The sequence below is a fragment of the Lipotes vexillifer genome, unplaced genomic scaffold (genome assembly GCF_000442215.2).
Source record: "Lipotes vexillifer unplaced genomic scaffold, Lipotes_vexillifer_v1.1 scaffold230, whole genome shotgun sequence".
Taxonomy (NCBI): domain Eukaryota; kingdom Metazoa; phylum Chordata; class Mammalia; order Artiodactyla; family Lipotidae; genus Lipotes; species Lipotes vexillifer.
Window position 1 is genome coordinate 4,699,199 of NW_006775143.1, and position 24,225 is coordinate 4,723,423.

The 24,225-nt window shown below is 54.6% G+C and overlaps 1 protein-coding gene across 1 annotated transcript in view; it reads right to left on the reverse strand.

Annotated features, from left to right (window-relative positions):
- The window catches only part of COL27A1 (collagen type XXVII alpha 1 chain), a 146,393-nt gene that overhangs the window by 88,454 nt on the left and 33,714 nt on the right, over nt 1-24,225 (reverse strand). The window contains exons 6-12 of the mRNA XM_007449735.1: nt 20,663-20,716; nt 19,038-19,091; nt 9,335-9,379; nt 8,662-8,715; nt 8,186-8,230; nt 5,168-5,221; nt 4,255-4,299 (exon numbers count right to left, since the gene is read on the reverse strand). Of these exons, the coding sequence (XP_007449797.1) occupies nt 4,255-4,299; nt 5,168-5,221; nt 8,186-8,230; nt 8,662-8,715; nt 9,335-9,379; nt 19,038-19,091; nt 20,663-20,716 (351 nt within the window). The remainder of the gene's footprint in view (nt 1-4,254; nt 4,300-5,167; nt 5,222-8,185; nt 8,231-8,661; nt 8,716-9,334; nt 9,380-19,037; nt 19,092-20,662; nt 20,717-24,225) is intronic.

Consider the following 24,225-nt stretch of genomic DNA (forward strand, 5'->3'; position numbering starts at 1 on the left):
AGATGGTCAGTCCTGTCCCACCCACCTGACAACTCACCTGCCCAGCTTCCCCTGGGCTGAGGAAGAGGTGAGATGTTTGTAATCCAGCCTCTGGTAAACTCTAATGTGCCATCACACGCTGGTTCGGTACCAACAGTGGGAATCCGTAATAATCTCTAGGAAGAGTCTGCAGAAGGATCTTGGAGTCCTCTTTACAGGGTTTACCTTCTCCAAAGTCAGGAGGTTCCTGCACAGGTTTGACCTGCATCCTTCCTACTGCACTTGACAACAGCCTGTATCCTTTTCTAGAAGATGCGTGCTCTCTGAGTGTGCCAACAGGGAAAGACCCCTTGAGATCCAACACCCTTTTCTCATGAGGCTGAGCATGTTCTCACCCTGCCTTCTGATATTCACCTGGGAATCCACCCACAAATAGTCACCTCGGCAGGCAAGGAGGACGGAGGCAAGGAGAGCTCTCAGCAGGAATCCAGGGTTGCCAGCAGACCTGGGGCAGCTCTGGCTCAGGTCTGGGACCCTGGGGATCACAGCCCTAGCTCACAGCATCACCATCAAGAAGAAGCTTCATCTGCTTTGTCCTCAGTTTCCCCATTTGAAAACCACTTTGCTCCCTGTTCCCCACAGGCTGAGAAGTGGAAAGAGCCTGAAGTCAAAATTGAACCATGTGAGAAGCCCTGTCCCAACCCGGATGGGCATGTGGCCTTGGACAAGTCCCAATTATCCCAAAGCCACACACCGAGGGAGTTGGAGCCAAGGCTGGACCTTTCCAGCTCTAAGCTTTCGGGTCTGCCCGCCTGACTCACTACATAAGACCAGCCTTGGCAGGCCTGGCCAGAGGCCATGAGAGAAGCTGTGAGCAGGGGCTGGTCTTGCCAGGCATTCCAGCAGGCTTGATAGTGAAGCCACAGGGTGCCGGGCAAGAGGATTTGCTGCGGCGTCTTCCTAGGCCCCATGAGAGACCCTTGGCTGAAAGACATGGCTCGGTCCCCAGCTGTGCGTGTCACTGCACTGTGCCCCAGACAAGCCGGGATAGCCCGGGAGAAACCCCTTCAACTCCAGCCAACTTTGTAACATCTTATATCTGGTCCCCTCCTCAGGAAACCACAACACATTTCACTTTCCAGCGGGTGATGTGAGATGAGAGCTGCGGTCTAAGTTTTCCTTCAGAGGCTGAAGATGTGAGCACAGAGAGGAGGCGGGTGACGTGGAGAGCACCCTGCACGAACAAGCAAGGGTCCTCGGTTCAAGTCCTGATTCTGCCACCAATTTGCTGTGTGACCTTGGGCAAGTTACTGGCCTCTCCAAGATACGTCTGCTTATCTGTCTGATGAGGAAGTTGGGCCACATCATCACTAATGTTCCTGCAGCTCTGATGTGCTCTGACCTCTGCTGTCTTTCTCAGCTCCCATCAGCAAAAGACTCCCACACACCTTCCTTCCCAGCCCGATACTGAGCAGGCCGTGTGCATGGGCCTGAGGTTTTGCTTGCTGGAGAGAAATGGACTACAGCAAAATCATCACCAGCCCTGCCAGAAATGAGGCCAGCTGCGATCTGGCATGAGGGAATTCAGCTCATTCTGCTGACATTTCCTCTTGTTAATAAGTGCCTAGAAATCGCCTGGCCCAAAGCTTTGACAACAGGAAAACCCATTCACAAGGAGCCCCCAACCCCATCAGGCAGATCAAGGGCTCAGGAGCACATAACAGGGGGATGACACTAAAGTCTGCTCAAGCAGTGTGGGGGCCAAGGGCACAGCAGACTAGGCGGCCAGGCAAAGGCACAGACAAAGCCCTAGGGACTCAGTGATACGAAGTATATTCCATACAAATTAAATCATATCCGACGCAGACCTTGCCCATTTGCTGGCCATGTCAGCTGGACCAGAGTCAAGGAGACTTTCACAGCCCTCAGGGGTATTGCGTGGCCATGGGGCTGTTTGGCAGAATGGGGTCGGTTTCTCGCACTCACGCCTGACACCCCATTGCCAGGGAACACCCATCATGGAGGGCAGGGTGGAATCTTAGGAAGTTAAAGGCACAAGGCACGGAGCAAAGCAGCAGAAATGAGCTGTAAGTTAGGGGGGTTTAAGTCTGGCAAGTCCTCAGAGGGTCTCTGGGCAAATGGCTTTGAAGCCTCGGTTTCCTCGTGTGGAAAATAGGTATAATCAATCTTACCTCAAAGAATCAATGGGAGAACCACATGTGGTTCAAACACCATGCAGGTAAAAGGGCCTCAGTAAGTGTTGCCTTTTTTTTTTTTTTTCTTGTTTGTTTGTTTTCTGGTCTGTTTTGGCTATAGTGCTATCCTTAGTGCCACACTCTGGGGCAAGAGGTAAAAGCTCGGGCTGCTGCATTTTAACCCAGCTCTGACTCTCAGAAGCACAAGGCCTTGGCCAAGTCATTCACCCCCTGACCCTCAATCTCCTCATCTGTAAAGTGGCAATGCCTGGCCCTCTGTGGGGCTCCCAGAATGGAGTCTGAGCAAATCCCCCATGGGTAGCATTGGAGGAAGGCCTGGGTGATGGGACAGGGCGCCACTGAGATATTCTAAGTAAGTCAACTGCCCCCACTCTGCAACTTGAACTTTGGAAAAACAGATCCAGAGAGGTAAAGCCACTGGCTCAAAGTCATACAGACCAGAGAGATCCTCAGCCACCCAAACAACTACAAATAGAAACAATGAATGCCACTATTATATTGAGTTCTTACTATTTGACAAGCACAATGACCCCACGAGCTAGAAGCTATTATCCTCATTTTTCATATGGGAAAACTGCAGTTCAGAGCCAGTAATGCTCCTACCCCAGGGCCTTTGCACCCACTGTTCCCTCAACCTGGAATGCTCTTCCCCAGAGAGCCACATGGCTCCCATTCTCACCTTTTTCAGGTTTCTCAAGAAGAGAGGAGGACTTCCTGGGCCAACTTATCCAACATCCCATACCCCAAGTACTCATGGTCCCCCTACCCTACTCCATCTTAACACTCAGCACCACCTGACGTTCAACCACTCACCCTCCATTCCCCCATTCAGTCACAGTCTGTCTGTCTGTCTGCCCCTGAGAATGGGAATCTCGTCTTGTTCACTGCTCAGCACCAAGCACAGTGCCTGGTCCATAGCACACACTCAACTTCAATGAATGAATGAATGAGTTTCCTTGCCAAAGGTCACCTGGCTTGAGGAAGAGATCCAGAGGCCAAGCTAGCCCTCACAATTTGCTGTGTGACCTTGGGCAAGTCCTTGCCCTGAAGCCAGAAGCATCAGGTGCTGCTCCTTGTCTACAACTTAGTGTCAGATATCAGCCCTCAGGCACAGGGCGGCTGTCAGCCACGGACTGTCCTAGGTACCCCCTCTGTCAGCTCCTTGAGGCCAGGACCTGGATCTTGCTTTTCTCTGAATCCCCCACTTGACCCCCAGAGGACCCAGATCCCTAGACTACAACAGGTAAGGTGCCCATGAACATGCATGCCAACCCTAGAATCACAGACAACCCCCTCTGGGCCACCCTGGGTGCTCCTGGCTCCCTCCCAGCTGCCTCTCACCGTCGAACCTCCTCCCCCGCCAACCCTTCTCCATCAACCACAAGCAAAGGGACGCCCTGACCCGGAGCTGAGGATGGTTCCAAGCCTAGGAGTTGACCTGCAGGGCGGCAGCAGAGAGCCTTGAGCCACCAGCATGGGCCGGGCCAGAAAGAAAGATGCCTCAGTTACAGTCCTGGGTCTCCTTCAGCCTGACCTAGTGGTTCGGGGTTCCTGCTCAGCCCCTCTCGTGGTCACGCCTCCTGTGGGTCTACCCAACACCCCACTGCTCTCTGACCTTGTGTGTACACGAGTAAAACAGGTGACACCAGGACAACACGGAACCCGAGTGTTCTCTGACACGGGAGTGCAGATACCCAGTCTAGACCCAGTCTAGAGCAGGCCCCCCAGCATGGACACTCATGACCCAGACAACCCCCGCCCCCAGACACAGAACTACATTGCAGGGCAATTGCTGGATGCACAGAGAGGCTGCATCCCAGAGGGGCCCAGCGTCCACGGGAGCCCCCAGCCCCAGCCAGGCAGCAGCCAGTCAGTGCTCTGGCAGCAGGACACGAGGCCCAGACAGCCCCCCATGCACACCCACACACTCAAAGCAGAGCAAGCGCAGAGCAGAGAGAAGCGAAGAATATGCCCAGGCCGCGGGTGGACGGGGCCGCGTGGCCAGTGGGAGGTCAGGTTCACCCATAGAATCTGCGTAATAGACACGGAAAATCTTTACCGGCCTACCCATCTTGCCCCTCTTGCCAGGAACGCCAGGCAGACCCTGTAGGAGGAAACAGGGAAGAAGTCAAGACAGGATTCCAGCAGGAGACAAGCAGTGTTGCCCCAAACCAGCCCCTCTTTCACCCACAAGGACGTCACAGAGGGCCTGGCGTCTGGTCCACAAACACAGCAGGCTCCAGTTATCTGCACACCAGATGGGCGGTCCTCAGAGGCTATAGAGTTGGGGCCTGCATGGACGTGAGCTGGGGAGATTCCTAAGGAAAGCACCCAGTGCCCCGGTATTCAGCAGATACTCAATAAATGCTCCTTCTGTTTCCCTAAGATTCTCTTTACCCAGCTTGTTGATGAGATTACTGTTGAGTTCCCAAACATGGGCTCAGGCAGGGAGGGAACAGAGAGGAAGGTCCAGAGGCCTGTGGGAGCAAAGGCAGCCACAGACACACATAAGCAGATGAGCGTGGTGTGTTCCGGAAAGCTCTACAAAACTGGTGCCTGGCGGGATCTGGCCCACGGGCCGTAGCTTGCAGGCACTTGATCGGAAATAGGAAATGAGCCCGTTTCTCACTTTCTGAAAGCCCTTCAGAAGCTCCCCACGGTCTCAGAACAGAGTACCTCTCCCGACCTTGGCCCCTGAGTGCCGTATAACTGCTCCCAGGTGCCCCCCGCAGCCTGTCTCCCCCCATTCCTGCCTCACACTCAGCGCTTTGACCGTGCTGTTAAACTCGCCAAGTCAGCATATGTCCTGGACTTTGCACATGCTGTTCCCTGTGTCAGGAAGGCGTCTGCCTTGACTTGTCCCTTTATCCAACTCCGGGGCACCTCCTCCAGGAAGCATTCCGTGACTTCTCCAGACTGGCACCTGGCAGACGGGGTGGCCGGGTGGGAGGTAAACAAAGAAGCATACTCACTCGCTCTCCATCAGACCCTGGCAAGCCGAAGAGCCCTGGGAGTCCAATGTAGCCCTAGGAAAGAGCAGAGGGGAGGTCAGAGGGGCCGAGTGGTGGGGTAGCGCGGGCCCGGCCCGGCCCGGCCCAGCCCCCCTCGCTGCCCTCCGGCGCCCGGCTCCTCTTCCTCGCTGGAGGCATTGGCGGCTCCGGCAGCTCCTCGATGACATAGGCCTTGAGGCAAGTGTATATGCCCATGGACTGCATGGTGCTGGCTTCCACGATGTAGTCCAAAGGCACATACCCTCACGCCAGGGAAGGGCGCGGGCACTCGCAGGGGGAGGCCCGCCCCGCGCCGGGGGCTCTGGGACCTGCGGGAAGGAAGCTCTCTGCCGGGTTAGATGCTAAGGTGGCGCCAAGCCCTACCCACCCCCAGGGACGCTGGCAGGCACTCACAGCTTCTGCAGTGCCTCCTTCTAGGCCTCGAAGGCCCCCCATGGACGTGGGGCTTGAATCCACCCTTGGGCCCCTGAGTGCGTCCGGCGGTGACAGCAGTTGCCACCCAGGCGTGCTGGCGTCCCGCAAGCATGTGTGCCACTGTATTCAACCCTCCAGAGGACCCTGCTGACTGCCCACCCTCCCCCTCACTAAGCAAGGGAAACTATGGCTCTGGAGAGAAAGCAGCACAACTAGTGAGGGGTGGAGTCCAGGTTTTCTGCCTCCAGCCTTTATCCACGAGGTGCCCTCCGCCAGGCAGGCCCTTCTCACCCCCACGACTGCACAGCAAACGCTTTCAAGCCCAGCTCTGATGCCCTCTCCTCTGGCCAGCATCCCTGACGCCCCAGCGCCATATTTGCACCTCAGTTAACAGATTTACCACTTTCTGTTCTGTGTCTTCATTAGTGGTGTCCACATTTCATTGCCTCATTAGCCTGGGAGCTTCTCAAGAGCAGGGGCCTAGCCCAGGGTGCCTATCCCTAACCGTACTCTCTAGATGTTTGTGAAATGACTTACTCAGAGCTATAACAAAAGCTAACATTGACTGAGCAGAAACTATGTGCCAGGCCCACTTCTCAGTGCTCTGCAAGCACTAGTGCATTTACTGTGCCCTCGTCACACCCTCAGGAGGTAGGAATTATTAGTTGGCCTCCTGTAGAGGTGAGACCATTTAGGCCCAGAGAGGTGAAGTGATGTGCCCAGGGTCACACAGCTGGAATGTAGCAGAATGTGGAATTTGAATCCAAGTGATCTGACTCCCAGTCCGGCTCCTAGCCACCTTGCTACATTGTCTCCCACAAGCAAGCAACCATCGCAGGCTCACAACCATTTCTCCTTCTCTAGAAGTTCAAGAGGTCATAGGGCCTCCTTCTCAGCATCATCTTAACAAGTGACATTTACCGATCCTTCCAAGAAGGGTTTATATCCCAGATTTGCAGGTGATAGACTTGGAGAGGTCCAGTGATGTGCCCAAGCTCCCATGACGGGTTAATGGCAGAGCAGGTCTCAAAGGCAGTCACCCTGCCCCCAAGTCTGCGCTCCGCCTACTTCATAAACATGAGGCCGGTGGTGGCAGAGTTGGGAGGGCAGTCTGAGTGGCCCTGGCTCACCCAGGCTGCTCAGGGCCCTGTGACCCTGGAGACAGGTGTGCTGGGGCCAGACCAGCAATCTCCCCACATGTGGCCTCAAGATGCCACAGCATGGCAAACTGCAAGCAGCCCCAGATGTCATTAGCCTGTCTCGCTCCTCCTGTCCTCCTGGAAGATCAGAGACCTGGGGCTGAACTGGGAAGACCTTCTACCTGGGCTCAGGAGGCCCCTCTGGGGCCATAGCTTGTGGGAACAGCTGGATAAAGGAAAGGAGGGAGGCCCAGCATCCTAGGACAGGAGCCTCCTCGGGCGCTGCCTTTCACCACCCCTACCCCACCCCATCACCATCATCATCATCATCATCATCATCATCATCATCATCATCATCAACATCAACATCAACATCAAAATCACCATCATGATGTCCTGGGAACTTTCCCACCTCCCAGTCGCTCTCCTAACAGCCGCCCATCAGTTTCAGGGAATCGGGCGGAGACTGCAGTCATAAATAGCTTTGGCTCAGGCGCGGAGGACGCGTCACACTTGACCTGGCCTGACGGAGGACTGTGTGACCCACTTGCTGAGCGTTCTTTGAGAGGCAGAGAGCCCAGCCCTCAAAATACCTGGGTCCTCATCCCATCCCCATCTTAGGCGTGCTGTGGGAACTGGGGCCGTCGGATCCCCACCATGAACCCAGTTTCCTTGTATATAGAAGAGAGAATTCCAGCAGATCATTTAAGTCTTCCAAACTCCATTTACCCCCATTCATTTCGCCCAAACCTTCTCCGCTGCCCCACAGCCCACCCAGGAGGCCCCACCTGGTGGCCCCTCCTCAGCACTATTTGCTTCCAAATTCCTGGTATCCCCAAAACCATGCCAGAGGTAGGAATGGACATCACTCTCATTGAAAAGATGGGCAAACTGAGGCTGCCAGCTACTCAGGGTTTGTTCCAGGGGCCTTGATGGAGGGGGAGAGCAGATGTTCCTTCAGCCTCCAGGCCCAGGCAATGTCCACCCATCGGGCAGCACTGCCCTCCAAAAAGGGTGGTCCACCCCATCCTCAGGTGAGAGCAGGAGAGAGGCCTCTGAGGATTCCAGTGACGGACAAACTGGTCCAGGCTTTAGTTCCCTAGCGCTTGGGATGTGCTGGGGGACACGGCAAGCAAATGCCTGATTATAGCAGCTAGACCATGGCTGAGCCCCCAGCAGACCTTTGATGCCCACTTACTTGGCCATGGGGACCAAGCTGGCTCAAGGGTTCCCTACCACATGGCCATCCTGCTGCCCCTCTGCAGTCCAGGGAGTGCTCAGGTGGGAGGCCTCGACCCCAACCCCCACCCCCCCAGCAGACCCTGGGTGGAGGCTCTGCAGCCCTGATCTCCCACCAGGCCCACTGGAGGGACAGCTAATGCCCACCCGGGATCCAGCCGGGTGGCACTTGCCCAGTCCCACTTACCCGGCTGCCTTTGGGGCCAGGGTCTCCTACAGGTCCAGGTAACCCCTGAAACACAAAAGACAGAGGGGCAAGGACATATGGAGACGTTCTACCTGCTGCCAACAACCCAGGGCAAGTCCTGTCTCCTTTGGGCCTCAGCTGCCCCTTCTGTAGAATGGGAGTGGGGTTACACTCGTGGTCTTCAAACTGAGCCCCAGCTACCTCAGGGTCCCAGGGAGGTGGCTCGGGGGAGCCTCTGGGGCCCCACCCCCAGAGCCCCAGAACTCCTCTTTCTTCTGTTTCTTCCTGGCATCCTTGCCCTGTTGCCTTCAGAGAAGGTTCCTCGGTACAGCCCCCTTGAACAGCCCTTTCTTCAGGGCCCACCCAGCAGGTGTAGCTGCTTGGCCCCCAGCCTGCCACCTCCCTCTGCCTGGGGGCACCCGTGGCCAGCTCCACACCACCACGGCCACAGAGATTCCAGAAGCCATATACTGCACCTGCCTGCCAGGGTAACCTTTGGCCCCTGGGCTGCCCTCGGGTCCCGGCTGCCCCTGCAAAGGAACAAGAGAAACGTAAGGAAAGGAGAGACCCTGCCCAGCTCCAGATCTGGGGGGTGGTGGGGGACCAGGGCTTACAATGGACAAAGAGAAGGGCAGGAATGTGAGATGAAATGGGAGGAAGGGGAGGCCATAGGCCTGCTGGGCCCCCAAGCCCACCCCTCTGAGAAACCGGTCAGACCAGCTTGGAGGGACAAAACCTCCTGTGCTCAAAGCCCAGGAATAAGGCCCAGAGGAGGCCTGGCTGGCTGGCTCTCCCACGCTGGCAGCGGCTGCTGTTTGACTTGGGCCGGGGCAGCCAAAATTCCTGCAAACCCCGTGGCGGCGTGTATAATATCCCCTAACATCGCCCGGAACAGGCCAGCTATTCATGGCTCTAACTGGAGTCGAGTGGCTCATGCCAACACCGGGCCGGCATGGACTCCAGCCCTTTCAGGCGGCAGATGTGGCTGGCTGAGAGGTGGGGTAGAGTGGGGGCCCCAGCAGGATGGAAGGCAGAACCTCCTGGCTCTGGAGCTCACTCATGGAGCTGGGCCCAGGGAGGAGGCCAGGGACAGGCAGGGCCTGGAGTGAGGGAGGGCAAGTAGGGCGGGGCAGAGGCTGCAGCCCTCACCTGTTCTCCGGGGTGCCCCGCCGGTCCAGGATAGCCCTTGTGTCCCTGTTGGGGGGGAAGAGACTGAATCAGGCTGGGAAGACACATCTGGGCCCATGGATCGCAGAGGCCCAGCCTCCCCGCCTGCCTTTTCAGCACTGCACGCACCGTGGCGGGGACGTGTTCAATGAATACTCCCAGAATGGATATATGCACATCGGGGTTCCTATGGTTCTCTCTCCGCCACCAATGGTTCTTAGACCAGAAGATGTTGGGGGTTGATCACTCCTTGGGCAGGGTTTGGGAGCTAAATTAGGATACGGCAACTGAGAGAGGGTGATGCTGTATCACAACCATTCTTTCCAAATCCAGAGCGAAGGCGGGAGCGTCTGAAGCAGGGGTGGAGGGATGTCTTAGTGGATGGGTAGACTGATTAGGACCTTAAGGTCTGGGTTATGCTCAACCACCATGCGATGCTGGGACCTTCTGTCAGGACCTTCCCATTAACCCCCTAACGGAAAAGATCTCACACACATTGACCAAATGTATGAACCAAAATAGCTGCCTTCCTTCTGCCCACTGGTCCCAGCAAGTATTCCAGGGGGAAAGAGGCCACTCAATGGTTGAGAAAGTCTCTGGCAACATTCCAGTACCGACCTGGACCCTCTGTCACCCTGGTCCAATTCCCATGGTCCCCAAAGCCAGGTCTCCAGATCAAGAGATTCAAAACGAGTGTGTGCCTTCAGGTGGTGCCGGGGATGACCACCTGGGCCATTTCATAGGAGTTAGGGGCTCTCTGAAGGGAAACCCTGGACTTCAAGCTTCCATCAGCTTAGGGCTGTTATGAAATAAGATGGAGCAGGGGCTTCCATTTCAGACAGGGTGGAGGAGACGGGGTGATCTCCGTGAGACCCCCTCTCAAGGGGAGCCCTACACTTGACCTAGACACCGTCTCTGACTTACTGTGCAACTCTGGATGGGTTACTGTCCTTCTCTGGACCTCAGATGAGGGAGTTAGAACTCCGAGTCCCCTTCAGCTCTGGTGTTCTGGAACTCAAGAGTTCTAGGGCTCCCCCAGGAGTTGTTAAATGAGACTCTAGACCACACACACACACACACACACACACACACACACACACACACACACACACACACACACACGATGCCTGTGGACCCCCTCTAAGCACTGCTGTTTACATGGGATTACACCAGGGACTTCCTGGTGGTTAAGTGGTTAAGAATCCGCCTGCCGATACAGGGGATTCGGGTTCGATCCCTGGTCTGGGAAGATCCCACATGCCACAGAGCAGCTAAGCCCGTGAGCCACAACTACTGAAGCCTGCGTGCCGAGAGCCGGTGCTCCGCAACAAGAGAAGCCACCACGATGAGAAGCCCGCGCATCACAATGAAGGGTAGCCCCCGCTCGCCCCAACTAGAGAAAGCCCGCGTGCAGCAACGAAGACCCAATGCAGCCAAAATTAAATAAACAAATAAATAAATAACATGGGATTACAGCTTTATGACGTCCTCTAGCCCTTACAACAGCCAGATGAGGTGTGGGGAAAGGGGGTTAAGGGTTATCATCTCCATTTTACAGAGGAGAAAACTGAGTCTCGGAGAATGGAAGCCACTTGCCCCAAATCCCGTTGCTAAGGAGCAGCAGGCTTACGCTCACCATTGGGTCCTTCTGACACCTGAGGCCACATGGAGAGCCTTGCAGTCCCCCGCCCCCAGGCATGTACAGTTCATGCATGTCCACAGATACCCACAGGCACACACACTCGGCACCCCCGCAAACCCCCAGAAAGCAGCGCTCTTAATCATAAACAGCAGCGCTGGTCTGATCCAAGAGGTTTGGGGGATTTACAAGCATTCTTTCTGCACCTACTCACGCCTCGAGACAGCCCAGCATTATGATTGCATCTCAAACCTGGGGCCCATGAGATTGATGCATTACGGCTGGGTGAGATTCTTCCACCCGGGGGCGTGTGTTCTTTTCCGCGATGGGCAAATGGAGGCACAGGCCACAGCCAGCAGCCAGCATGCAGAGTGGTTAAGATCTCTTGTTTCAAATTAATCTGGATCCCTATCCTGCTTCACTACTGGCTGGCTGTATACCTGGGGCCACTGATGTCACCTCTTTGAGCTTTGGTTTCTTCTTGTAAAATGGGGCTCTAAGGGTCGGTGTACAGATTACATGGTATAATGTGTGAAGCACTTAGCACCGTATCTGGCAATGAATTCAAGGCCCCGTAAAGGCTAGCTGCTGTTAGTACCACGATCTTTATATTTCACTCATTCATTCAACAAACATTTACTGAAATTTTATGCTCCAGCACCATTCTAGGCATTGGATGAACAAGAAGACAACATCCTTTGCCTTAACAGAATTTACAGTCTAATTAAGTTGATATAAAGACAAATAAATATAAAAGGGTAATGTCTCAGGGATTTGCTTACATGGGTGTAGAGTTTCAGTTTTGCAAGATGAAAAAGTTCTGGAGATGGATTGCACAACAGTGTGAATATACTTAACACTAATGAACTGCACACACGAACACGGTTCAGATAGTAAATTGTATGTGATGTGTTTTTTTACCATCACTGAAAGTAAAATTTTAAAAAGAGATAATGTGTGGCAGCAACTAGCGCTACAAAGAAAAGTGAGCAGAGTTGGAGGACAGAGAATGACAGTGTTGGGGAGGGTGGTGACTGCAGGTGGTCAGGCAGGGGAGGCTGCTCTGTGTGAGGGAGCTGGACACAGGGCGGACTCTCTGGGCAAAAGCATTCCAGGCAGAGGGAACAGCAGGTGCAGAAGCCCTGAGGCAAGAATGCTCTCAAGGAATAATGAGACCCGTGTGACGAGAGCAGAATGAGTGAGCGGTAAGGGGCAGAGGGGCGGTGTGGTCAGAGAAGCAGCAGGAAGCCAGAGCATGCCAGGCAGTAAGACGACAGGAAACCACAGGAGGGTTTTGAGCAGGGATGTGTCATGGACAGGACGCATATAATGGCCATCATTATCCTTTCTCCACTTGAAGCCTGCGGATGAGCAAGAACAAGCAAAGCCTTTTCCCATGAAGAGCTGGGCGGAGCCTTGAGCTCTAGGCTGTGTGACTCAGCCCAGGTGACTGCCCTCTCTGAGCCTCTCTCTGCCATCCTCTGCCTGCCTCAGTGGCATAATGGAGCCAATGCAGTAATGGAGCAAGGATCCCAAGAGAAGCGTGAAAGGGGTCCCGGGAGCCCTTGAGCATCACCTGCTCCTTTGGCTTCCTGTGCAGCCACAAAGAAGCCTGCTAGAAACCAGTGCTTTAGCCAGTGAAATCCCAGAAGGAGATTTCAAGTAAATCTTTTACTCAGGATATAGCTAAAAGGAAACAAATGACCTTCGGGGACATGGACAGTGACCTGCCCTGTGCCTGGCCCGGCACTAAAGCCTTAAATACATCAACTCGTCAACAACTTGCAATCACCCGAGAGGTAGGAATTGCCATGCACATTTGCCAGATGAGGAAACTGAGGCTCAGAGAGGTGGAGACTTCCCTGAGGCCACACAGCTTCCCAGAGGAAGCAGGCTGTGAATCCTCGTGTCCTCAACCACCAAATCATGGATGAGACATACTGTTGAGGCCCAAGGCCCCCCTAGAAGAGCCACAGGGCCACCTAGGCAAAGACCATCTTATAGACCACACCCCGCCAGGTCTGAGCTTATGGATCACAGCAGCATCATGAACTCCGGAGTATCTATCTGACTTGGAAGGAACCTAAGCTGTCCGTTTGACAACCTCCTCTCTCATTGGATAGAATGAGAAACTGCGGCTCAGAGAAGGGAAAGGACTTACCCAAGGCTACTTAGCAAGTTATGGCCAAGCCCAGATCGTTCCCCACGACTCCAGACCCATTGGGCTGTGCTTTGTCCAGCAGGCCACGATTCCTAGGTCCTTCCCAAACCATGAACCCTGAGGGGCCTTGAACACTGCCTTGAACCCCCGTTCCTCTTAGCAGACTGGGAGCCGCTGAGACTGAGCACAGCCAAGGCATGGGGCGGCGGGGGGAGGTTCATATGTTCCCTGGAGGCACCTTAACAGTGTTTACCAAGCTGGGGCTAGCCAAATAGCTTCAAATGACAGGGCCTCAGGACTTGGAAGAATCTAAACCATCACCTTCTACAGGGCCCTGGGTAATTACGGGGCAGACACTGACCACAAGGTAGACAGACCCACGGGCAGTGATTTCCCCATGGGTGATAAGTGCCTGACTGGGACTAGGGGAGAGCAGATGCTTCAGGGGAGTTCCAGGGACCACGCAATCTGCAAGGGGCCTCTGGCTGCTGGGCAGGCGGATCTCCACAGCACCCATGTTTATAATAGAACTCGGGCTATATTTTGGTTTGGGAGCCAGATTAATCACTGCTTACAACGCACAAGGAGAAACCAGACATCACCTCACTGTTACTGCAGACAGTCTCCCCATCGGCTGAGATGCTATTTGGGCTTTGGGCAGGGAGAGGAGGGGGGTCCTGTCCTTGCCTGGGGGTCCTGAGGACCAACGAACACCTAGACCTCAGCTGATCCCCCCCTGCAAGCTGATCTTGCAGGCTCCACCTCGGCCTGCACGAGGCCCCAGCTTCTCTCGCAGCAGAATGGAGCTCACCAGACTTGCTCAGCACTCCGTGAGGCTTCCCACTGGACTTCTCTACCACCCTGGCAGCCCCTAGGCCACACTGGGCAGTCAGCAGGACCGAGAGCCCCATTCAACAGAAAGGGTCAGGAGGAAGAAACACATGCCAAGAAACAGAGTGAGTCACTACAGCATACTCGCCAAGTCCCTGCTCCTCTCTGGACCTCAGTTTCCCCAGCTGGCCTCTCAAAGCATCCTGTTGGCTCAAAAATTATAGGATTCTGAAATGTGATGTGTGGCTTGTCCAAAAGCACAGTCCTTCACAGTATAGCTAGGCATCTGACGCCAAACTCTGCTTAGTGGGTACCTGAGACAGGTCAGGGCAGGAAGGTACAGTTTCGGTATGGCTCATTCATTCATCTGGTTATTCATGCATTCAAAGGTTTGCTGAGCCCCACCAATGAGCCAGACCCTATATGAGCACTAAGAATACACTGATAAACAAAGCAAACTCACTCCCTACCTTCTAGAACGGGATACGGGCATTAAACACACACGAAGTGGAACAAAGTACTGAGTGCTAGGAGACAGCAGACAGCCAAGCAGGGGAGGCGGCACGGTGAGCGGAGGCTTGAAGGAGAAGCCACATTGGAGAGCAGAGGGGCAGAAGAGCTCAGAAATGCAGAGGGTATGGACCCCAGAAACCCAGAGCAGCTCAGCAGAGGAGCCCAGAGAAGGTTCTCAGTAGGGGCGCTACATGGAGGTGCTATCCAGGGGGTGCTACATCCAGGTAGAACTGGCAGCTCTGCAGAAAGGCAGGAGATCATTTCAGGCAGCGTCAATCACACTCCCTGCAAAAATTCCCAGATGACCCCCTCTGCCCTCCCATTTTAGCACAGATCTCACAGACAGTGGCCAACTCAGATGGCATGTGGAGGGCTCATGGGCAGGGTGAGGGTTGCAGGAGGGAGCCAGGAGGAAGTTTCAACTTGAGCACCAACTTCATTCCATTAGTCATGTCTAATGTGTTATGTGTTAAGAATGTGTTAAGAAAGACTCTGAGACTGAATTAGGCTTGGCAAGAAAGAGCGATTAGTGATGTCTGAGGAGGCAGGGGAATCAGGGAGGTGAGGGACAACGGAGCAGATGTCTGTGGCCAGCACTGTGCTAAGCCCCACATGAGGAAATAAAGAAGAGGTCCTCCTCTGAGCACTTGCTCTCGTCTGACAAATGTGCCAAGGACACCAGTGAGTTGCCTGCTAGCCAGAAAGTGCAGGGTCCTAAAGAGGCTGAGAAAATGGGCTGGTGTGAGAAGGGAGGTGTGAATTCTGCCTGGAGGTGCTGGGGAGATGTTCTTGGAGAAGATGGCCTTCGAGAATGGAATCAAGGGACAGATCCATGAAGATGACTGGTCTGAGCATGCCAGGAGAGGGCCCAGCGGAAGCAAATGCAGGGAGGCAGGAAGGCCCAGGGCACACAGGATTGGATGGAGTGAGGGTTTCTACACAGCAGAGTTTCTTGGCCTCGGCACCGCTGACACCTTGGGCTGGATAAGGTTCTGCTCTGGGTGGAGCATCTGTCCCATGCACTGTAAGGTCTTTAACAACATTTCTAGCTTTTACCCATTAGTAGCTAGTAGCGCCCCCTCTCATTTGTGATGACCAAAAATGTGTCCAGACGTTGTTAACTGTCCCCTGGGGGGCAGCTGAGAAGCGCTGCTCTATAGGAGAGAAGGCAGGAGGGCTAGATTAGGGGCAGCATGGGATTCCGCCCTCACAAGGTACAAATAGGGTTCTGGTAGCCTTCTGGGTTAGGGGAGGGTGGTTAACTGGTCACTAAGCAAGATGAGGGACGGGACCAGGTGGGCAAAGACCTTCTACAGCACTGCTTCCTCGTGTTCATTGTGATCACACATTCATTCATTCATTCATTCATTCATTCATTCAACAAATACGTATGCAGCATCTACCACATGCCAGCCCGGTGCTGGGTGCTGAGGACACAGCATGCTATTTAACCCTCCCAACCACTGCATGAAGCAACTGAGGCCACTTGCCCGAGCTCACACAGCAGGAGAGGGACAGAGCTGGGATTCCATCCGGGCGTGTCTGACCTGGTTTGTGCACCTGCTCCCCCATCTGGAATCAGCTCAGCAAAGTCCCTTAGCAAGCATCGCAGGCAGATGCAGAGAAAGAAGCCTTCTCAGGTGGGGAGGCTCTTTTTCACTTGATGGGCCCACTCCTATTTAAGAAGCTGTTTCAATCAGTGTTGTGGAAAGGGAAAGGGACTAAGGGTCAGAAGACCTGAGTTCAAATCCCAGCTCTGCCATTTAGTGACCCTGGCAGCTATTTCTGTTAATCCAGTGGCTCTCAGCCTTGGCTGCACATGAGAATCTACTGCCTGGGTCCCACTCAGACCAACTGAACCAGAACCCCTGTGGGGAGGTGGGCAAGCTCCCCCGCTGATTCTCATGCACAGCGGGGCTGTGAACTGGGGCTGTAGACTTCACTCTCCGTGAGCCCCCAGTGATCTCACTGGCATTTAACACCAGTGTCAGCACAGGGCCAGGTACGTTGGTATATCTTTGTGAAATGACTGGAAGAGTGAATGAATGAATGAGACCTATTTGGGCCTCAGTTTTCTCAGCTGTAAGATGGGCATAATACTGCCTAACTCCCAGAGGTTACTGTTAGGAAACAAGGTGATGAGGGACAGTAAACCTTCCTATCACGCTGGTCGGTATGGGAAACTCCCAACCCAAACTCCCTTTCTTCTGCCTACTTTTCTCCATGGCCCTTTTCGTCTTCTAACACATCTCGTATTTTTACTGTTTTCATTGTCTCCCCACACAAGACTGCAAGCTCTGAGGAAACAGGGATTTTTGTCTATGTGTCACCTCAGAGGCCTGCACAGTGCCTGACACACAACAGTCATTCAATCCATTACGTTGAATAAATGAATGAACAGGGTTACTGGTGTCACTCTGAGGTGACACCAAAATTCAATGTGCTGATGAGCAAAGGGGACGCAGACCTCGCCTCTCACCCACCAATGTTCCTTCTCGCTCAAGGCCCCCCACATGAGATGATGCAGAAAAACCACCCAACAGGATCAGGGTAAAGTGGCTACTGTTGTCACCAAAGACACTTGTGGGAGGAGAGACTGCTGACCCACAGTGACAATTCCAGACCCGGCTGCCCGCCCCATTGGTCCTCCTCCCTGACCCCCACCACTAGTCAGGGGTCCCTGCCTTAGGACCTGAGCACCCCCATGCTCTGCCCACCATCCTCTCTGAGCAGGTGACACTGGCCTGCCACACACCAAACTCCTCCATGTTTGCCTAGGCTGGGGCCAGAGGGACCTGGTGGAAATGGCTTTGCCAGATAGTTTTCCTATCACATGGAAGCTCTTCCTTAATTTAGAAAAGATGTCTCTCCCTGCTCAGGTGAGCTGGTTCCCCTGAGTTGGGGGATCTGGGCCTCCCTGGACATTTGCTGAGAGCAGGAAGGCCTGGAACCCCAGGCAGGAGCCAGTCCAGTCTGTGTTTCCATCTCCCGCCTCCTCTGCTGGACTGCTACCCCCGTACAGAGCGAGACCACCACTGGCTGCTTTATGAGTCATGACTGGAAGGAGACTTTCCCACTCTCCACACCTCATCCATCAGAAAATGCTGGAGCCCAGAGGGGAAGTGAGTGCGGAGAGGGAGTCCCTCTGTGTTCCCTGAGCCAGAAGAGACCACATTTCCCCAGCTCAGCCAGCCACGGACTCCTATCTGGGTCTGGCTTCTTCAGATCTGCAGTGTGGCCTGCTCTGGCCACGGAGGCTGGAGGAGAAACGGATGGGGGGGGCGATGTTCCGAGTCCCCCTGTGCCACAGGGACCCTCAGAGCACAAGCAGAATGGAGCCAGGAGAAGCCACAGCTGCCCAGATGAGAACCAGATGGGCGAGAAAGAGGGCAGCTGTGGCCACAGCTGGGAGTCAGGGTAGAAGCTTAAGACGTGGCCCCAGGCCAATGTATCTACTGGAAAACCCATCAGCAATGGGGTATTTTCCTGCAAAAAGCAATTGACCCTGGCCCTGCACTGTCCTCCCCCATTTCCTGAACACCTACTATGCGCAAGCCCTGTGCTAGGCTCTGTAGGGAGAGCGATAAACCAGATTCGCACATCCTTGTTGGTGAAGCCGGTCTTGGGGCTGAAATAACTCAGCTAAGATAGCCTATGGGTCCTTGAGCAGAGCAGGGTCTCCTAGACTGAAGGCCAGGGTTCCAAGAGGGCTTCCTGGACACAACTAGAGTTGAGTCTGAAGGATGGGACACCCTGGCTGGGAAGCCAGAGAGGAATCCAGGGGCACTACAAGCCAGAGACCCACCACCTAGGAAAATGGCAGACCTTCCCCCAAAGGCAATTAGAGGTAACTCCCCCTGCCTGACTGAAGCAGTGATGGGGTGGGGGCAGAATGACAGCAGCTCAGAATGTACAGAGAACTCACTGCCTCTATAGAACATTGGCCTGCAGTATATCAGAGGGATGATATTAGACCCAGAGAGGTCAGACTTGCCCCAGGTCACACAGTGAGGAAATGGTGGAGCCGGGAGTAGAGTCCAGATTCAACTGACCCCACAGCCCACTCTCTGAACGTCCATGCTCCAGGCCTTGCTCCTGGTTTATAGCCCCAGGGGGCTCATGGTCATTCCAGATGGGAGGAGGCTCAGGTTCAGAGAGGGGATGCGTCGGGGCCCCCACCGTTCCGCCCATGGGAGGAGGACCTGGGCCAGTGGGGGCTCCCGGCTCTGACAATATTCCCTCCACCACCACGAGCACCCCCAGGATGGCCTCCCTGGAGCAGCTGGGCCCCGACAGGAAAGGTCACTTCTTGTCACACCTCCTTAACCGTGGTGGCAGGACCTCCTCCAAGCCAAGGTGCTTCCCACCCTCAGGCAAGCATGGACCCTCGGAAACCTCTCTCCCCTCCGGCCACCAGCCCCCTGCTGAGGGAGCTGGGGAGAGGCAGGTGGGCAGGCGAGCGGCACACAGCACTCCTGCATGAAGACCCTGCTTGCTAGGAAGCCCACCAGGCAAGGCAAAGCATCGACACCAAGGTATACCTTTCGTCCAAGAGGTCCTGGATTCCCAGAGAGCCCAGGCAAGCCCTCGTCGCCCTGAAAAACACAGACAAGGGGGTGAGGTGGGGGAACGGGAGCGGACACTCGTTAAATTGAAAGTGTGGCCTCCCACGGCCAGTTGTTTGCAAACAGCATTCATGGAGGCTTAGAGGCCTCAGAGGAGACTCAGGGCCTCTGAGCGGGCTGAGGGCAGCTGGGCGGGCAGGGTACCAAGCCCCTCCCCACTTAACTCAGTCACTCCATTTAATGTTTTATATGTTGGACTTTGGCAAAACATACCATTTGGGGAATGGGTTCCGCTGTTAAAACCATGTTTGAAAACCATCGCCCTGAAGGACATGCAGCCCTGAAGGACATGCAACCCGTTCCAATCAGGAATCTGTCCCTGCATTCCTGACACCCGCCTTCACACCCTTGCTGGGCATGGCGGCTACCCAGTAGGGGGCATTTCTGCCACCACCATGAGACCCAGAAGCAGACAACGTAGGAGCAAGAGAGAAGCCTGGGCCCTGCACGTCGTCAGGCCCGGCCGGCTGCAGAGCCTGCTCTGCATCGGACCAGCTGTGTGGCCTCCAGCAAGCCGCCCACAGCTGGAGCTTCTGCTTCCTCCTGGGCAAGCTAGGCCTAGCTGCCTGGCCTAGAAGCTTCCAGTGAGGATCCGATGGGGGTGCACGTGGATGTTTACACCCAGTAAGAGTTTGCTGAGTGAAAAAGCGTCTCGTGAAGATGTGAGTGAATGAGCCACCTGTGCCTCAGAGAAATCAGCCGGAGCTGCCACCTCAAAGTACCCAAGCACTGGAGGCTGGGCTGAGGAGCAGTGTTCTGCCTGTCAGGACGGCTCTTGGATTGTGTCTAGAAGGAAACCAGACAAACTCGAGGATTCCTTCCAGCGTATGGATGTCTGGGACACTGGATGACCTTACTTGGAGTTCTGAATTCCCCTGCTCTGGCCGGTCCTGCACTCCCTCCAGGCCCCTTGTTTAATTTACAGGGTGGACGCTTCAGGGATGGATGAAGTCCTTTGGCCTAAGGGTTCTCTCTTCCATGGGAGATCCTTCTGGTCTCAGCCCTTTAGAGTTAGGGAGCCCTGAGTCTCCAGCCCGTTCCCTTCCCACGTCCCGGAAGTTCACAGACCTGTCTGCTCGTACTAACAATCTCAGAGGGGCCTTCGAATGTCTGTTGGAAGCTTCCTGGGCGTGTGCTACCAAGAAGCTTCTGGATGCTGAGGGTCACCTAACAGGCCCTACAGAAAACCCACTCAGAGCATTAGGCAAAAGGACATTCACCAAAGGTATGTCCACAGGCAACATTTTTTGTTGGTTCTATTGGCTGCGCGCTGGAAGGAGGCAGAAGGGGATGGCTCTGGGTTTGGTGTAGGGAGAGCTGAAGGGCGCACGCTGGAAGGAGGCAGAGGGGGATGGCTTTGGGTTTGGTGTAGGGAGAGCTGAAGGGCTTCGAGGAAAAAACAGACCCCGTCCTCTTCTACTTCCCACGTCCAGCGCTTGGCACGCAGTGACCTCTGTCGGGAGGGCGCGCCCCAGAGCACGGCGATTTCCCTGCTGTCCACTCCCCCACTTCCCTGAGCACTGGGGTCCCTGGAAACCTACCTTTGCCCCATCGTGAGCCTTTCCTGGTGACAGCCCGGGGTCCCCTTTCTGTCCCTGAAACAAAAACAATTCTCCTTTGGCTGCCAAGCTGTCTAAAGAGGGTGTCTCCCCACCAACTCTGCTCAACTCCCTGTCCCCTGCTTAAATGCCCTCCCCGCCTACCCCACTCACCTGCCTCCATGGGGTCCTCTCCAATCCCATCCCTCCCCTGCTCCAGCACCTCCCATAGCTCCCCACCATGCCTACTGACAAAGTCCAAACTCCTCCTTGGGGGTCCCAAGTCTTCCGTCATCTGGTCCCAGCCATCCTGTCCAGACTTTGCTCTCCTTCCACCAGCCCAACCCACAGACGGGGTCCCTCTGCCCCATCCCCAGACCACAGTCCTTCCTCTGCCAGACCTTGCACATCCCTACCCCGGGTCCTTGCTCAAGCAGTCACTCTCAACTAGAAAACCGCTTCTCAATCATCATTAGCCAAACCATAAGCATTCTCAAGATGCAGCTTGACTGCGTCCTCCCCAACCAACCTGTAGATCCCTGGGCCCAACGTACAGGTGACATGTTACCCTGGGGCTCTCAGAGACCTTCTGAGAGATATGTCCCAGAGGCAAGCTTGATTCTTTTTGATTTTCCTGTCCCCTGATGCTCACCTCACCATCTCTAATTACCTAGGACCAGTGCATCAGCAGCCATTTAATCTGTGTACAGGCCTTCACAGTTTGCAATAACCCTCACTTCACCAGGTTCCCAGAATAGCCTGATGAAGTGAGCAACGGAAGTGTTATTACCCCATTAACACATTCGGGGAAACTGAGGCCGGGAGAAGGAAAGGGACTGCCCAGGGCCCCAAGCTGAGGCACAGGCAGAGCTAAGACGAGAGCTAAGACCCTGAATTTGTGACTCCCAGCTCTGCGTTCCAGGACGTCCTGGAACCCGACAAGTTAGAATAGGCAGTGAGTAGGGAAGACACCGACAAGCAGGGTGTCCCCAGTCAGAGATAAGCATTCTTTGTGCCAAGCCTATGGGAGGCATCCCCATCACAAGGATCCTGGCTCCTAAGAGCACGTGCTCAGGAAAGGGCCCAACAACCACATCTCATACAGGGCTGAAGAGGGTTCCTGGCTGTGGGCCCACTCGTTTGAACCAATCTGATTAAATTACTCAGGAGACAGCCCCTTGGAAAGTCAGTCCCCCCTGCTGTCAACTTCCACGAGCCCCTGATCCCTGTCCCTCACCCTCACTCCCAAGCCCCCTGCCCAATCTGGGTCCTGAGTCAGAAGTCCTGGGGTGAAGCCACGGACTCACAGTAGGACCTCAGGCAAGTGACTTCACTTCTCTGAGCCTCTGTTTCCTCACCATTAAAATGTGGGCTGCACAGCGCGCACGCGCACACACACACACACAGAGGCACGCACAGGCACACACACACATGCACATGGGTACATGCTCACACACACACACGTGCCTCACATACACACACACAGGCATGCACACGGCTGTATGTTCATACGTGCACATGCACACACACACATACACACACACATACACACACATACACGGGCACGAGCACACATACCCTCTGGCAACCAGGTTCCTTGGCAAGGAGCCAGTGGGATCATGGACGTGACACGCAGGCAGGCTGTTTTGGCCAACTTTAGTTCCCATTTGTTTCTTTTCTGCGTCAGGACCCACACCTTCCAAATCCTGACTCAGTCACTCTCCATGAGAAATCACTGCGTTCCAAACTGGACAGAGCCTTAAAGAGGGAGGGAGGCCTTCCACTGCTCACCTACCATGCACCCAAAACTGTGCCAGGCCCACTCAATGCAGCACCTCACCAGTCCTCTAACACCCACTTACTGCACTGCAGGACCAAGACCGGGGTTCAGGGAGACTCGGTCACAGCCCGGGGCGACGTGCAGATAAGAGGCAAAGGTCTCACTAGGTCTCACTAGGTTCCCGGTCTATCTGACTCCAGAGCCCTCGTTTACAAATGCGAAGCCTAGATGCTTCTCCCATACGCCCTCCCACTGCCCCAGGCTGCAGGCCAGCCCCTCCTTGCTAGGACCCCAACTCTCTGTCCACCTGGTCCCTCCAGGTCACTTCTGCAGGACTCGCTTCTGCAATCTACTACCTCAAGCTGCAGCTGCCCCTTGCTGACACTCTCCCGCCCTCAGCTGTTCATAAACTCAGTTCCAATGCCTGTGATGTCCATGTGCAAGGTCAGGCCCAGGGCTACCCAGGATTCCAATGGCTAAAAAAGGACAGCAGCTTCTCCCCACCCGGACCTTGCCCACCTTGGTCTACAGCCAATAGAAGAGCTGGGCTTAAAAGGCTCTCAGGGGTGGGCCTTCATGCATCCTGGTCTGTCATTTTACAAAAGGGGAAACTGAGACCCAAAGGGATGCCAGAGTGGCTCCCTTGCCCAGAGTCCGTATCCAGGCATCTTAGTTACCGTGGACTGCTCTCTGCATTCTCGGCAGCCAGCACAGTGCTTGGGACGTAATCCCTGCCCGAGTACAACATCAACAAACACAGGTATTTATTGAACATCTACGATGAGTCACATCTTCGATGCACACAAGGAATACCATGGTGGGGATCAAGACACAGCTCATGCCTGTGGGGACCAATCAAGGGAGAAACCAGAGACCAGTAATGATAATCTGCACTAGCATTTCCTGAGTGCTCTCCTAAGCCTTCAACACATAAATCTATGAGGTAGCAATGATCACTCTCCCCATTTCACAGATGAGGAAACTAAGGCACAGAGAGGGTAAGTGATTTGTCCAAGGTCATACAATTTGTAAGTGGGATTTAGACTCAGGAGGTCTGCTTCCAGAGCCTAAGAGCTTTACATTTCAATACACTGCAGATGAACAACTATGATCCAGTGATAAGTGGAGTACAGGAGGAAGTAGGGGGGCACTTGACCCAGACTGAGGGTAAATCAGCCACGCTAAGGCTGGAGGAAGACAAGGAGGGAGCCAGATGAAGTTTGGGCTCCAGAAATGCTCAAGGCACCCTTGGTCAAGTGAAGGTGTGACTTCTGGGATGGAGAAGACTATCCATCTTCCCAGCCAGACGCCTGCAAATTCTCCAGTAAGAGATATAAGGAATAATACGGTCTAATTAATTGTTTACACATTGGTGAGGATGAGAACCTGGGTGCCAGACCCAGCTCTCCAGCCAACGACCCTGTGTGACCTTGGACAAGCCCCTTTCCCTCTCTGTGCACAGAACAGTAGACTCTGCCTGGAGTAGTTAACAGAGACTTGAGGAACTAGAAGATGGTTGGGAAGGTATATCCTAAACCGTAAATGCTACAAAATATAGCAGGGACAGAAACTATGAGCTCCTTTCCTGCAGGTAGGGCTGGAAAGGTGGAGAGAATAGAAGGCTTTGGGTAGATGAGGCCTCGAGAGGGGCTGAGACAAAGAAGGAACAAATCATGAAGGACTGGAAAATTCTGGGCCAGAAGTCCTCTGTGCAAGTCATCTTTTGCAAGACACAAGATCCCAAGTACATAGCCCAGGGGAAGCATCATAAAAATATTTCTCAAGT